Source organism: Halichoerus grypus, chromosome 1 (genome assembly GCF_964656455.1).
Source record: "Halichoerus grypus chromosome 1, mHalGry1.hap1.1, whole genome shotgun sequence".
In the NCBI taxonomy this organism is placed as follows: Eukaryota; Metazoa; Chordata; class Mammalia; order Carnivora; family Phocidae; genus Halichoerus; species Halichoerus grypus.
In genome coordinates, this window is record NC_135712.1 from 102997012 (window position 1) to 103014225 (window position 17214).

The following is a 17214-nucleotide window of genomic DNA, read 5'->3' on the forward strand; positions in this document are numbered from 1 at the left end:
ATTGGCCAATTTAATGAAAACAAAAGGTAGGAAGCCTGAGACTAAGTCAGACAAATGGGTTCTATTGGACCCAGATCTGCCTCTTCAAGGGAGGGGCCCTTACTATCTCAGATCTTGTAGAAAGGAAAGTCACTGCGGGCTCTCTGCAGCCCTGGACAGAGCTCCAGAACCATCTCATTTCATCCACTTGCACATTGGTATCCTCACAGCTGACCTTTACTTACTCTCATTCCTTTCTTCCCAGTTCCTCCATTATGATATAGCCACTGCATGCTTCCCAGTTTTCAGCGTGGGCCAAGTCTCCTGATTACTGCTCTTACTTCCCTCCCTTGGTCCTTGATCCACTGACTCCAGTAAGAGACTCAGTAGCAGCCCCACCTACCAGCTCTGTGGACCGCATGCTTACAAGAACCAACCTGCCTATTTACCAACCTCATGCACACAAAGTTTATCCATTCCCCCTTGGTAACACACTGGGATTTTCTGAAAGCTGAAGGACAGTACTAGAATAAAATCTCATTAAAGCTCAAGATACAAAACTGGGTGAAATGGAGTTACCATCTCTGTCACTTTCATGAGCTTCTCTTTTCCTGCCAAGACTTGCAATGATCATGCTCCTTTTGCTTTTACCCAGGGCTCTTCTCTACTGCTGGAGGCAGTGTAACCTCTGGAATCACACAGACTAGTTCCTCTGGTTACCAGCTGTGTGACCCTGGCAAAGTTACTTAACCCTTCTAAGCCTTAGTTTCCTCATCTGGAATTGGATATATTAATAATAGGTACATTATGGATCTAAAGGAGTTGCACAACATCTGGCACTTAGTAATGCATCAATTATATGAGCTCCTATTATTATTATGGCTTTATTCTCACTCCCAGGGACTCTCACCAAAGACTTCCCTAACCACTTTCATGCAAACAACCTCCAGATTTATTAACTCTCCTCATCCCTAACATTGTCCTTAAACTCTAGAACTGTCCTAGAAACATCCTACTAGGCTTCTTTAGCTCCCCAAACTCAACATTTCTAAACAAATCTTCTCTGGTACACTCATTTTTTCCTCACAATTTTTTTTTACTTTTTATTTTTAGATAATTATAGATTTGCATGCACTTGTTAGAAATGATACATGGAGAGCTCTTACATACCCTTTACCTAGTTCTCTGCTAGAGAAATGTGATGGTAATTGGAAGGTTTTGGTAGATAGACTACACAGAAAGAATGACATGCTCATTTGCAGATGGCAGTAAAACTCCAGAAAAGCAACAATATACTTTTCTCCCATTGAAGAACCTCAAAGTATATACACAATTATTTAGGAAAAACAAATCCCCAAACCTCCCCAAAACAGTGTTGGTAGCATTTTCAGTTGCTTCTTCCTGCCACCTGGCCCTAGTTTCAGGGTTCACTCTTTCCAGCCCTGAGGGTGTATTTGATTGGCCTAAGCCATTCTCCATGCCAGCGTTTGGTTTAGGAAGGGGCCCATGACACAGTTCTGGGTTATGAGGCACAAGAGAGAATCTACTGAGCAGTTTGTTTTGCTCTTAAAAAAAGGTGGGGGGGGGGAGGAGCCATTCCATTTTTCTGTCTCTGAACATTGTTTTATAAAGATGTACTCAGAGCTCCTGAAATGACCATACAACTATAAAAGGCAAATATGAGCCAGCACTGAACATAGCAGAGCAGTAAGATGAAAAGAAAGTAGGTCCCTAATGAAATCACCAAACCTCTGCAAATACCCAAAACCCCTCTGTCTCAGGAGATCTTGCTCAGCAAGATAGTGGGTTTTCTGTTTGGGCCCCACAAGAGTATCCTAACTGAAACAGCATTTGTAAGTGGATCCAGTCTCTAAGCCTGCCTGACATGCTGACTTTTATGAGAGAACCTATAGTTTAGTTGGCTAATAGTGTGTTCATACTTAAAATGAATATTCTAAAAGAAAAACAGTCAGATTTGCTGTATAACTGGTAAGAAAGAGCATTATAAAGAGCACAGCCTCCAGAAGCAGGGAACCCAGGTTCAAATCCCACATTTGCAGCTCACCAGCTGTGTGGCCTTAGGCAAGACAATTTACTTAGTTGCTTCATTATGCCCACAGTAATACCTACCTCATAGGTTTATAGGGAGTATTAAATGCAATCATGTAATAATAAAGGGCCCAAATAAGTGTTAGTTTCTTTTCCCCTAATTAATCCTTTGCCAAAATGAAACACTAACTCAGTTTATTAGACCATTAATTCAGACACTTTCTTTCCAGCAGGAGTTACTCTGACAGCAAAGCTGGTGTCATCAAGAGTAATTTCTACTGAAAAGGTTCCAATCTTAACATTTCCACTGTGAAACCTAGTGTGGTGCAGAAAGGATCAGGCAGGGTTACTTTCAACTCTAGAGAAAATTGATGTGACGATAACCATAGTGGAAGGGTTTATATGTCCTTGATTGTTTTATTCTCACACCTTAAAAAGGTATGTGAGTGGAATTAATGGGCTGCAGTGGAAGTGTGCTTGTAGCAACTTTTCCTCCAAATTATTTCCAAATTTTGTTACATTTCATCAAAAGCTAATCATATTATATTGATATCATTACCAAACTCCCCAGAAAAATGAACACACTATTTTATGGATATATTGTGTTTGGAGTACGAAAACAAAAATAGAAGTTGGCATTAAAAAGAAATACTCTTTATTCTTGGCATAGCAATTCAGGCTATTATAAAAGTATTCACCTTTTACAATAAATGAACACAAGTTTGTTTACTTAAATATTCAATGATCTAGTTACACTTGTGCACTATTAATAATTAGGATAAAATTGGTAAAATTTACCTGGAAGACAATTTGACACCAAAATCCTTAAAAATACATTTATATTTTGACCTAGAACTCCACTTCTAGGAATTTATTTTAAAGAAAGAATTAAGTGATTGTACAATGATTTTTCAAGAAGAATTTTTCTTGCTGGAAGAAAACAACCTAACCATTCAACATTAGAAGACTGTTAAATTAGGAAATGCCCATCCAAAGGAATACTATACAATCATTAAAATGAAGTTCTAGAAAAGCATTTATTGACATGGAAAGATGTGCATGATATATTGCTAGGATTTGACAGGCCATAAACTATATACAGAGTGCTTTACAGTTTTGTTTTAAAAAATATTCATTCATAAAAGTATCAAAAATGTATACCAAAATAAATGCGAATGATGCTTCTTTCTAAAAACTTTTATTTCTTCTGTTTTGGGTCTATGTATTTTTGGCAGTATGTAAAAATTAATTATATAGTAAAGAAAATTAAGTTTTAAAAAGCTCAGAATAATTAGTAAGGTTACTTTGAAGCTAAATAGCAAATAAATCCCTTCACTATTCATTACATGGATTCTGAGCTCTGGTTTCTCAGATTTCCCCCAAAATCTAATTTAAGAAGTTAAAATTTAAGAGACTTACCTACCTCATCTTACTGTTGATCACAAACTGGAAAACTGGTGAGCTCTATTTCCGGCTGGGGGTGGTCTCTTAAGTCAAAGATTCCCAAACTCCTGCAATGAGGCTCAGTGAAGTTTTAAGCAACTTTTCTACCTGTTTAGTTAGCTCTTTCTGGTTCCAGGGTAGCTTTCTCCAAAAAGAAAGAAACTGATTGGTGTCCACGCTGGGATGCAACTCTTGGATGCCATCTCCAAGTGCACAAAAGCTCTGGTCTCTACTAGAGCCATGCTTATTGTACCCACCTGGACTCTTATTTATTTATAATATTATTAACAATTATTATTGTAGCTGGTGTTTATTGACCCTTGCTCTATGTTCCACACATTCTATCAAGCACTGTTCATACATTATTTTGTTTAAACTCTTAAAAGCATCCCAGGAAGATTAATGCTATCCTTATTCCCATTTTATAGATGAGAGAACAATTTACGCAAGATTACATAGCTAGTAAGTAGAGTCAAAATGAGAACCTGGATCTATCTCAATTTTATTAGATGTCCCTTAGCCATTTAAATGAGTATGTTTATAATTCACATTGGGGAGAAAGTTCAATTGGTCATGCCTGGGTCTTCCTAAACCAGAATAAAAGTGATTTCAAGAAAATATTAGATCAACATTACAACCATAGAAATGACTCTGCTACACAGCCATGCCCTTGGCTACCAGTGCCAAGGACAGCCAAGACATAATCAGGATAACCAAGAGTCCTCGTGTGTTCAGCTCCACATGGACTTGCTTAAGCTTGTCACTTAACCTCTCCAAACCTCAGGTCCTTATGTGGAAAATGAGCTTTATAATACTTCTTTTAATACCTCATTTGTGAGTATCAAATGAGACAATGTATGTGTAAGCACTTTTAGAAGTACAAAGGGCAAAATCTTGATTAACCTCTCCATGCAAATTACTTCTGCCCTCAAAACCCAAAGCAATGTAACTTTTATATAGCATTTTGCAAAAGATTGAGTGAGGGGCTTTAGAAATACAGAGGAACAATGTAAAAAAATCCCATGTGTAATGTTTTCCTGTGTTTAGCACTCAATTAAGTCCTGAGGAAAAGTCACTGAATAGATGTTACCTTGCCCCATTGATGCTGTTTGACTTAATGTTTCCTCTCTAAGTGCATGAACTTCTGAACAACAGGAATTTTTGCCACAGGACGTAAGACTCTCCTGTGACTTGATGTTAGGAAATCTCCTTAGTCATTCTGGTTTCTGCTCTCTGGGAGCAAATTAGAGCTTTGGCTCTGAGTTGCTACACATTCTGTCTTAACTTAGGATAACACTTGGCTCAATAATTCAAAAATATTACACCAAGGCTAAGGATTATACTTGCATGATGGAATAATTTTTTAAAAAACTAATATCTGGGACTAGGGGATATAAAGGGATTTTTCTTGACCACTTTTTAAATTATAAAAGCAATACATGTCCATCTTAAACAATTCAAATAGCACATGTACAGGGGAAGGTAAAAGTGTCCACTCAATGCACATTTCCACTTCTCCTTAGTAAACGCTACTGACAGTTTCTCATATATATTTTGAAAGTTTTTCTATGCTTAAATAAGCAAATGGATATAAATATATCTATTTTTTAACAAAAACAGTATCACTCATTCTATAGAGACTGCTCTAAAAAAATGTTTTTTTCTCCTAAAAGTACATTTGTACAGTTTTTCATATCTATTTCTATGGCTCTAACAGTTTTTAAATCTCCTCTGTAGTATTCTATTGCATGGATATACCATAAATTATTTAAATATTTTTCTCTGCATATACATTTAGTTGTTAATAGATTTCTAACATCATAAATAATTTTGCAAGCAACAACTCCATCACATTTTTACTCAATCATGTGAGTACATCTCTAGGAAAATTCTTAGAAGTAAAATTGATTGGTCAAAAGAGATGTGCATTTAAAATGGTGACAGATATACTAACAGCATTTTTCACAGAACTTGAACAAACAATCCTAAAATTTATATGGAATCACAAAAGATCCCAAATAGCCAGAGTAATCTTGAGAAAGAAAAACAAAGCTGGAATTATCACAATCCCAGATTTCAAGATATACTACAAAGCTATAGTAATCAAAACAGTATGGTACTGGCACAGAAAGAGACACACAGATCAACAGAACAGAAAAAAAATCCACATGTAAACCCACAATTACATAGTCAATCTTCAACAAAGGAGGCGAGAATATGCAATGGGAAAAAGTCTCTTCAACAAATGGTGCTTGGAAAACTGGAGAGCAACATGCAAAAGAATAAAACTGGACCACTTTCTTTCACCATATACAAAAGTAAACTCAAAATGGATTAAGGACCTAAATGTGAAACCTGAAACCACAAAAATGCTAGAAGAGAGCACATGCATCGGCCATAGCAACATTTTTCTAGATATGTCACTTATATGTGGAATTTGGGAAATTAAACAAACAAAAGGAAAAAAAGAAATATCGAAAGACAGATTCTTAACTATGGAGAACAAACTGATAGTTGCCATAGGGGAGTTGGGTGGGGGGTGGGGGGTGAAATAGATGAAAAGGATTAAGAATGCATTTATCTTGGGGCGCCTGGGTGGCTCAATTGGTTAAGCTACTGCCTTCGGCTCAGGTCATGATCCTGGAGTCCCAGGATTGAGCCCCGCATCGGGCTCCCTGCTCAGCAGAGAGTCTGCTTCTCCCTCTGACCCTCCTCCCTCTCATGCTCTCTGTCTCTCATTCTCTCTCTCAAATAAATAAATAAATAAATAATTTTAAAAAATGCATTTATCTTGATGAGCACTGAGTAATATACAGAATTGTTGAATCACTATATTGTACACCTAAAACTAATGTAACACTGTATTCTAACTATATTGGAATTAAAATAAAAATACTAAAATAAGATAAAATGGTGATAGATATTGCAAACTGAAAAATACTAAAATAAGATAAAATGGTGATAGATATTGCAAACTGCCATTTAAAGGTGGTTGTACCAATTTACTCTTTCCTTACAATTGGTACACAAGAGGCTGACTTGCACCAACAATAGTACAGACTGTACAAGAAACTGTTAGCTGAGGTATATATAACATTAATGATTCAGTGGACACTGGATGCCAAGAAACTGTAAATTCCTGCCTTTAGGTATACTGTGAATTATCAGGCTCCTCATTCTGAAAAGAAACAAGATTACAGTGAACTCAATCTCATAAAGAGGGGCTTAACACTCATGCTTACCATGTGCCAGGCACTATTCCTAGTGCTTTACTTGCATTATGTCATGTATTCCCCCTGCCAATCCTAAAAGGAAGGTAATTTTATCATTCCCCCATTTTTACATACAAGAAAACTAAGCACAAAGAAGTTAAGTAAATTTCTCAACATCACTCAGGTGATAAGTGACACAGTTCAGATTTGAACCTAAGAAGTCTAAGTCCGGAGTTGGGTGCTTTTAACCACTTACACATCTATCTGCCTCTGTGCACCTACTGATGTGGCTAAACATATTTATTAAATGCCTGTTCTGTGCCTGAAATAACACATGAACCATCTTCTCCTCACAACAATGTATTATCCCTATTCCTCAGAGATATTAAAGTGGCTTGCCAAAGTGACAGAGGGAGAATTAATAAGCAGGCATGTCTAATTCTGAAGCTTCTATTTATTCTACTGCGCCATACTTCTTTAGAGAAGCTAATTGTCGTAATACCCATTTTACAGTTAAGGAAATCAAGTCTTCAGAATGAGGTGTATAAGGAGGCAAAATAGGAGTTGTCCCTGTCAACAAACAGAGATTACCAGGGGCTGTATCATACCTAATTCTTCCTTTTTTGGAGTTCTATAAAGTTAGAATGTTTATGTACTTTCATTCAAAGGCATGTGGTTATATAGTAGCATATAGTGGCAATTTGCTCTCTCCCATAAAGTGTGAGTTCAAATTGTCCAAAGTGAACCAAAACTGAAGCAGAATTATAGTCTCCTAATTCTAAGCATCAACAAATCCCTTTTAAGAAGAGTGACATAGTGGGGTGAGGATGAGCAGGTACACTCCCACACTGCAGAGATACGCATCACAAGAATAGGGTAGCAACATATTTTTAATCTCAGCAAGCAAATGATTATCAGTCCTTCAAAAAAACAGCTTTGGTGCTGGTTCCTGAGTTTACAACAATTTTTCCTTATTGTGTACAGAAAAGAGCTAGGACGCAAGAAGATAAGAGCAGCGAGAGGAAGGAGGGCACCACACAAGAGGCTTCTAGTTAGAAAAGCCCTCTTACTGCTCTGCTTACACCCAGTGTCCAGAGCTACATATGAGAGTTTTTCAGGCCCTGGGTTCAAATTTGTTCTGCTACTTATCTACTGTGTGACCTTGGGCAAGTTACTAAACCTCTCTAGCCAGTTTCCTCATCTGTAAAATTAGTAATAATCAATAGTATCAAAAACATTAGTCTATCATGAAGATTAAATATTGTCTAGTACAGATCAGATCCCTGAAAGTTGAGGGTGAAGCAATGAATCACCCAAGTCCACAAAGACCCTTCGCTTTCATATTTCAGTGTCTTATTGCTTTTCTGTTTTAATACAATCAGGAAAACATACTGTCCTATATATAGGTCTGGGATTAGGAAGGAGATTTCTAATCTTCTTGTGATAGTTTCCTATTCTGAAGGTCAGAGTGTGCAAATGGCAAAATATCTTCTTGAAAATTATTAATAGTAATAATGATAACAACAACAACAACAACAACAAGAACAATTCACTCAAACTGGCAGTAAGAAATTGTGTGATCCAAAAAAAGTTGAATTTAGAAAAAAGAACCTAAGCTCTGTCGGAATGGCTGGTGTCTATAAACACAATTTTTGTCTTCTATGCCTTAACATTTTGTTCAAGTGATTAGGACAGTGAGGTAAAATCAGGAAAACTTTAGGAGTTGAATAGGCAGTGCCTGAGGTGAGAGAAAAAATGAAAGATCTGTATGTCATTCATTTGAAGAAATAAATGAGATGGTTCATCTGCAGACATCTCTTGGACTCTTGTGTGTGTGGGAATCAGAAAGGGACAGGAAGAGACTCTTTTGAGGGAAGATAACAAGAGTCCAAGAGATGTCTGCAGATGAACCACTGCAGTGCAGTGTAGAGGCTGCACTGAATGGAGAGCAGTCAGGAGTCAGGGAAATCAGTTGGAAGGCTGTTTTTTTATTATAGGTAAGAGGAAATGAGATCACTAAAGTTTATTTCTTCATCTCTAGGTCCAGGTCCAGATTGATGTGATCAGTTGCTTATTATATGTGTCATTTAGGTCCTCTGAGAACAGATGCTGAGAGAGAATTATTGAGCAAGTAGTTTATTGGGGGGATGGTATAAAGATAAAAGGGGAGGAAGCAGAATTGGACAGAGAAAGCCTTCAGATATGACTTCAGTCTCATCCAACTCAATGGTGAACTTCAGAAGGAAGATTGCCTGTTAAAGTAGCCCCACCTTGGACAGAAATTGACGGGCTGAGTACCCCTAACCTATCCAGTCTCTGACTAGGGGTTCCTGGGAAGGGTATGGCTGTGACTCAAAAGCTGGGACAGATCCTATCCTGAATGTTCTGCAACTGGAGGCTCTCAGCTAACTGCACTTTTTGCAGCTAAATGGCAAGTTCTTTCTTGAAGGGAGAACTGAGTGGTGTACCTCCTTAGATGCCAAGGCGTATCTCTACAAAATCTGTAAGAACTCAAGGTGAGGCAAGGTAGGCACCTAGGGTGAAGAATTTAAGGAGGCATTCACACTGCCGTAAGTGCTGAGTGGGCACTTGGGAAGTTAATTTTGCACCATAGGTATTTTGCCTGCCTCACCCTAATCCTCAGGATCTCAAATTCAAAACACTTAGAATTTCGTTCATCATTTTCCTCCCCCTAACACAGCCCTTTCAGTCTTCCCTCAGGCAGATGCAATAGTTGCTTAATGGGTCTTTCCAATGGATCTTGCTCCTATCTAATTCAGTATCCACTGCTCCCATCTAATTCAGTCTCCACTGCTACAGCGTGATCTGAGTTAAAAGCAACTCTGATTTATAATTTCAATGCTTAATACTCTTCATTGTTTTCCCTATATCCTAGAGAATAAATACCAAGCTTCTTTCTATGGGCATAGAAAGACCCTGCATGATCTGATGGTATGAAAATCTGGACCCAGGGGTGGAGGAATTTTAATTCTACAGCTAAGTGCTTGTTTTTATATGTAGCATAAGTTATATTTAATTTTGGAGTTGAAGGATAGGCAGGAATTTGTAGAGCTGAGAAGAAGGTATTCCACGTGAAGGAAGCAGAATGAAGTAATTTGGGAGAGATTAGAGGGAATGGGCAGTTTGTATGGAATTTGGAAAATATATAGGAGGTTAATAGAAATATGCCTGGAAAAGTAAATGAGAACTGATCAAAGGAATGTAGCTGTGGACTGTATAAGTTTTCATCTGAAGGTTTTGGAGCAGAGGAGTGACATAATCAAAATGGTCTTGTGTGAAGGTGAATATGGTCACGATGTAGAGGCTGCACCGAATGGAGAGCAGTCAGGAGTCAGGGAGATCAGCTGGAAGGCTGTTTTGCTGTTACAGGTAAGAGGAAATGAGATCTTGAGCCAGGTGTGTAAAGAAAGAAAAAGATATAAGAAAATATGATGTGTGAATAGGATTTCAGGACTGATTAAAGGAAGGGGGATGAGGAAGAGGGTACTCAGAGGGGACTTAAAAGTTTGAATTGGGTGACAGGAGGCTGATATATGGGAATCAGAAAGGTTCAAAGTCTGGGCTCCAGAATCTGGGTTCAAATCCCAGCTCAGCCACTTCTGACTTTATACAACCTTAGACAAGTTATAGGACTTTTCAGTGCCTCAGTTTCTTCATTTGTAGTATAAGGATTTTAATAGTAAGTGAGGACTATACAAGATAATGCATTGAAAGTATTTAGCACCGTGCCTGGCCCATAGTAAATGCTCATGAAATGTTAAGTTATGTTACTGAATAGACTTTTAAATGCTGTTTACAGAGGTTATTGATTATGATAAAATAGAAGAAATGTTTACTTTCACAAAATTTTCCACAGGATATGATAAAGCTAATGAAGATTAATCTTCAAATTATTCTATCTTCAAATATTTCAAACTCAACCCTGTGATTTTTTTTCAATTTCACTTCCTATCACTGCCAATATGGTGCCTCTTCTCCATGCAATGTTATTACCTTGTTGTCTCCTGTTAACATCTTTCTTTCCCATTCACCCCAAATGCCTATTCCTGCCCTTTCCATCAGTTCCTGCTAATAATCTCCTCCAAAACTTGGTTGAGAACTCACCTTCCCCGAAGTTTCCTTCACCAGCCTGCCTGCTCTACCCACCCCAACTGTGATCATTCCTCTCTATGGGCAAACCTTAGAATGGTATCATTTTGAAACTAAGAACAAACAAACTATATATACACACAAACACACCACACAAATATAAATATAAATATATATATATATATAAAATTCTCAGGCTATGTTGAAGGTGTGTGTGCCTCCATAAATAATTGTTAATGATGAAATAGCAGGAAAAGCATCTCCTGTCTCTTTAGATAAGAACCCTCCTCCTCCACCCACTCTTTTGCCCAAGGATAGAAGATGGCTTGGCAAAGCTATGCTCAATAAATGCTTACTTTAAGGATGTTTTCAGTTGTTGGTGCATGGTCAGTCTACAAATTATATTTCTATATCCTCTTTCTATATATCAGCCTTAAAAAATGAAATGTTTCATAAAGCAATCTCAGTCATATAACAGGTAAACTAATGTATGAAGGAAGTGTTTTACAATCATTTCAGGTATTGTAGATAATACAAATGTGCTTTTATACAATAAAGACCTGGTCTACCATACATCTAAAAGGCAGTAGGAAATCATAATTAGAAACAGAAACAAGGCATTTTTCCTCTCACTAAATAGTTCCTGCGATATTCCCTACAAAATGGCACTGGATGTTTTCCCGCTACTACACAGTGCCATACAGGTTCAGAAAAATAAAACCTCTTTTTATGCCTATGAAACTGATTTCAAACAAAATAACCAACTTCAAAGGTTGGCTGAAAGCTAGGAATGTTTTTACATAGCCCAATATTTGTATGAATGCATTAATACATATTGCAATACATATTTAAAAAGTGCTACTAAATCTCCAACCATCCTATACATTCAATTTGAAACCCTCATCAAGACAAGGTTCCTATATCAAATAGGTCACAATCTTAGGTGTATTTAAATACTGGAAATGAATGGTACCTAAAATAAAAATCCTTTACACACAGAGCAATACATGAGTATAACATTAATAGCTTACATGGGTTTTTAATGGCTCCTAATATAATATGCCCTTTCAAGGAACCATTCATACATATTGAAATGCATTTTTACTGTGTTAGTTTGAGTAATTGCGAATTAGACATGGTTGACAAAATCAGCATTAAAAGTTAGGTAATTTTCTTGAAATATACACAATCTTCTGTAAGTACACAGCTCTCTAAGTGATAAAATATTAGATCTTGAATGCTAAAAAAAGTAGTTTTCACACTGATTTTTAAGACCATGCATTTTTATTGTTACAATTCAGTAAACTATTTTACCAAAGTTTACAGTGATCCAATTCAAAGCCAATAAAAAAACAATCGTTGGTTTTATAATCAATATCATGAAGGAAAGGCAATTAATAGCCAATGTACTACCTCATTTTAAATGTAGTGAGGAACAGTAACAAGAAGGCATTAATATTATCCCAGTCTGTTCCACTTAACAAGTTTACATTTAAGATGTTTCCATTTTCAAATATCAAACCCACTGTACATTTAGAAAACCTACTTGGGAAAATCTATTATTATTTAATTTCTCAGAAAACTGCTATTTCAACCTACTTTTCTTTGAATTCTGAGTTGCTACATTATTCTCATCTTTACAACAATTATTGATCTCTCAAAAGCAAGAACATCATACAAAGTGGAAGAATTATTATAATATGAAGACAAGAAAGAAAATGTCTGTTATTCAAATGAATAATAATCAAGTTGTATTTCTTAAACATATAGCACATTATAGTCATAATTGGCTCACCACCACAGTTAGAAATATACATACACATTTTTCAAAATAAGACTTTTAAATAAAGTATTCCAAGCACCTTTCTAGCTTAAAGATTTGAAATAGCAATTAAGTCTGAACCTTAAATCATTCGTCTCTATAACTAGAAGAGCAAGTCCCAAGGATGTAAATCTCACCCAATGAGATAAGGGATGCTGAATGTATTATTAATTGCTAAGTAATTTCTTAATTTTAGAATCTACCACCCAACACTGGCAAATAAATAATGTGATATATGAGCCCAGACTCTCATGCTGCTTTACTAGAGTTCAATAAACACATGCACATCCTAAATGTACAGTGTGATTGTGATTTCTACAAGCCAGGAAACATAGCAGGACTCGGCGATAGCAAATCTACCCCATCTACTTATTATTCAAGCAGTAGTATTTAGAATACCTAAAATGCCTGCTGAACACTGCGGCTCAATGTCCCCTGGGGTTACTTCTAAGCGGAACCACATCTCTTCTCCTCAGTGATTAGTGAGTTTTAAGAAGGCAGGTAACATGGGGTAGACATTCTCATGCAGCAGGAAGATAACTCTTCTCTCCAAATTCTCAAAAACCAACACCCCCACACCCAAAATACACACACACAATCACCCCCTTTTTTTAAGAAAGAAAGGAGGGTTTTTCAAATAGGTACCTAAAACATGCCATTTGCAAGGGGATGAAAAATGTATTTTTCCTCTACTTGCTGCTGTGTAAGATGTTTACAGATCTGATTAGAAAACCTGCATGTACATAAAAAGTAGTGCTTCCATTAAGATTCCTTTAGTGAAATCTGCCTGTGCAGACATATGTGTACATAAATCATACATATTTATGCAAACATGCCTACATTAACAAGGACACACACACGAACACCTAGACCACTAATTAAGCTTACACAGTTCTACAAGCCCCCCTTGACATTTCTTAGCATGCATGTTATTCAAGACAGATTTTTTAAAAAAATAATAAGCAGCTGCATATAATGCATGCCAAAGTGGCATGTTTAGAGAAGCAAATACATTACCAGACGCATTTTGAAGTTTCTGGAACACCTGCAGGTAAAAGGAGACTGTGAATCGGATGCTGGCACACGGTTTTCCTCAGAATCACAGAGCTTGGTGTGACTGTGGGGGAATGTAAGGCGAGTGTGAGGCTGGAAACCTTTGAGTTGAGCTCACTCTAAGCATCAGAAAGCCTCAAAGAGGGGAAAGAAAAAGGCAGCCCACAGACAGCTAGATGAGAAACTTCTGGCACCTCTCCAGCTCAGGAACGAATGCTCTGTAATTTGGAGACAGACGTATAGTGATGGAAATGAAGAGAAACTTGGATTTACGGGTGAATTTGCTCAGCCATGCAGAAATGGGCAGGTAACAGTCTCTCAGCTCATTTTAAAACAGTCATTCAAGAACAAGACTGAATCAAAAAATTAGCAGGCATCCTTTTTTGAAAAAATAAAAAGGCTACTCCAGCCAGCTTCCCAAGATGCCTCTACAAACTTCAAATGGATCATTCCATCAGCTATTTGTTGCACATTTTATTAATCCCAGTGCAAAGGTAAACTGGAAAATCTAATTCCTTTTATGTAGAAAACTGGATTTACTGCTTCTTTTTATAATGCACTTTAGTCATATAAATACACAGATTTACTTACAGAGTTCTCGTTTCTTGTGTAAAACCACTACTGTTTGGTCCAGATAAAATGTTAAAAGGCTTGTTTGCAGCTTTTCAAGGAAGTAAAGAAAAAAACGTTTTAATACTGAGAAGGTAAGGTGAGTACAGATATTTAAATGTTGAGTTTGAAGCAAAGAGGGTATAAAGGAAGAGCCCTGAACCATTAAGTGGTACATAAGAGATATGGTTATACACGAGCATTGAGCAGGCAGGTGGCTCAAGTCTATAAATATATACATAATTAAGGGTAGGAAGAAAAGAGCTTTGGCAAATTAACTTCTTAGAGACAATAGCTGTGATTTTGTTTAGGCTTACAAATAAGTCAATAATGTCTGGGGAGCACATGTGGACTTCACCTTGTCTGAAAAATTCCACAGCTCACGAACAGAGAGTGAGGTTGGAAGCATCACACACTAGCAATCTATATTCAAATGTAATGAGGAGAAGGACAATATTACCATGAAGAATGTTGTCATATTACATTGTGCCTGTGTGGCTTAACTACTCATCCAACCTTGCAAATGGCCATTTGCCTGGACTCAATAGCAAATGTGCTATCTATCGATGGGAGGGTCGAGGTGGGAAGCCGATTTTATTTGTTTTACTACACATGCACCTTTGGGAGGCTCGAGGATAAAACGCATGGGCTGAATGTAGGAGTGACTCTCTTTTCAAGGCCACATTTATCTATAATAAATTCAAAGTGGAATTAATAATGACCAATTAAGGTATTTATTATTTTAGCTGTTGAGGTCAAGGGCAAAACAGTGTTTATGTTTATTGATAGAAGGTCGATGGCAAGACGGCTGAAGATGGCTGGGCTCACCCTTAATCACGCTCAATAAACATGTATTGACTGAGCAGCCTCTGGGCTTCCTCACATTCCAATGCCCAGTCTTTTTTGTCTAGGATATTTTTTCTTATCTCTCCACTGCCATCTGCTTCATCCATTTACTCAGCAAATATCTAGTGAATTAGACACTCCACTTGGTGGAGAACATAGAGACACTTAAGACAAGATCATCCCTCAAGGAGCTTACCATTGTCAGATGGTACCACAATAGGTCCCAGTAAGGGATAGGCAAATCGGAATTACTTACAAATACCCATGCTCACTTCTGTCTCCTCTATTTTGGATTCATTTTTGGTGGGATGAGGCAAGCAGAGTTTGTACACATGTCCTGAAAATCTCCCCAGACGATTCTGATTTAAATCCCCTCCTCTACTCCATAGTACTAACAGCAATTTAAGATGATTGCTATCAGCCCTCCAGTAACTGAGAGGAGGATATCCCATCCACTGCTGCATATAGACTCAAACTACACAACTACTCAAGCTGACCTGTACTTCTGTGTCTTTGCTCATCTCTCTACCATGGGCAAGGCCCATATTTAATTAATGTGACCCAGAGCCTGAGTCTGCAAGGTTCTAAATGGATTTGGAAGCCAAAGCTGATGGGGGGCGGGGGGGGAGTCCAAATCTTTTGGTTCATTCATATAACTTTTCTGGGCCTGTTTCCTTATCTATAAAATGAGAGGTTAGGACTGGCTTTGAGTCTATAATTTCTTTGCCAAAATGTATGAGCACCTTCTTTGAGAAAGACAGTTCTATGCCACGTTGACACTTACACAAGAGCACACCTGAGTTTAAAACTTAGAATTCCCGACTTCTGCTATCTTACTGCTTAATGTACCTAGTCAGCAAATCAAATCTCATGAGGGTGAACCTTCAGCCTGAGGATCTAGGGCCCCAGCACCATAGGTTTCTCCTTCTCCATTTTCCCATTGGGGGGGGGGACGACAGGAATTCAGAGCATGAAAACAAGCATATTATCTGCCAACTCCACCCTTTGCTTCAGCAACTGCCTCAGCTCCAGCCTGGAGGACCCCCTGGTGAATGACAGATTCTGGAACCTTCAAGCAGAATGGTCACAGAGCCAGAAACCAGGCTACCACCTGACCCCCTTCCCCTATGGCCAATCCCATTCAACTAAGTGTGAGGGCCTAAGAAGGTGGGTTTGGGGGCTTATGAGAACAGCTCCTCCAGGCTCTACTTCTAATCTGTGGCGGTGGAGGAGTATCCCATGCTACTCCTCAGAGGTATAAGGAGAACATAGCCATGACATCCTCAGAGGCCAGTCTGCCTGCCCCCTTTGACTTTCATCACAGCTCACTCTATGTCCCACAAGCCCACCCAACGTGACAATAAAAATAGCTCAGAGAGGACTCATTCAGCCTCCTTCCCTCTGTGCTCTGTCCTGTGTTCAGCACCACCTTCATTCACTCAAAAAGAAACCAACCTTAGCAGATATTTTTAAGACAAAACTCATGTGACCAACTAAAATATAAACCTCTTCATGCAGCAATTCTATTAAAAAAATAAATGTTTTCTATCTCCTCTAGTTCTCAGTTAAGAAAATCAGAAAAGCCTGACCTTGAAGCACTAAGAGAAGGAAAAGCACAAATTTCCAAAGATGGTAGCATTGCAGAGATATTAAAGACACACAGACCTGAATTTGAAGATAGGATTCTCTACCTTGGGGCTCTGTGTCTTTGAGTAAGCCATTTAAATTCCCTCATCCTGCTTCCTCCTCTGTAAAAGAAAAAATACCCTCCTTATCAAGTTATTCTGAAAGTTAAAATATGAAAAGTTCCTGAGGCATCATAAGTTACCTAAGAGATAGTAACTCATGTTTTAATAATCAAAAGTATCCAATTGTCTTCAATACACCATTACCCTGTAAAGACAGGGACTATGTTTTAGTCATTTTCATATTCCTCCTACCTAGTATGCCATGTGCCTCCATACCCATTCTGTAAGTTTTTTTGAGCATTGTCGAAGATTAGTTGACCATAGATTTGAGGGTTCATTTCTGGGCTCTATTCTGTTCCTTTCATGTATTTTGTGCCAATACCATACTGTCTTGATGATTACA

General features: G+C 37.8%; 1 protein-coding gene across 1 annotated transcript in view; it reads right to left on the reverse strand.

Moving 5' to 3' along the window:
* The window catches only part of LOC118551455 (IQCJ-SCHIP1 readthrough transcript protein), a 737664-nt gene extending 723883 nt beyond the window's left edge, over nucleotides 1–13781 (reverse strand). Inside the window, exon 1 of the mRNA XM_078069950.1 lies at nucleotides 13633–13781. Within this exon, the coding sequence (XP_077926076.1) occupies nucleotides 13633–13641 (9 nt within the window). The 5' untranslated portion in view covers nucleotides 13642–13781. The remainder of the gene's footprint in view (nucleotides 1–13632) is intronic.
* Nucleotides 13782–17214: the final 3433 nt, after the last annotated feature.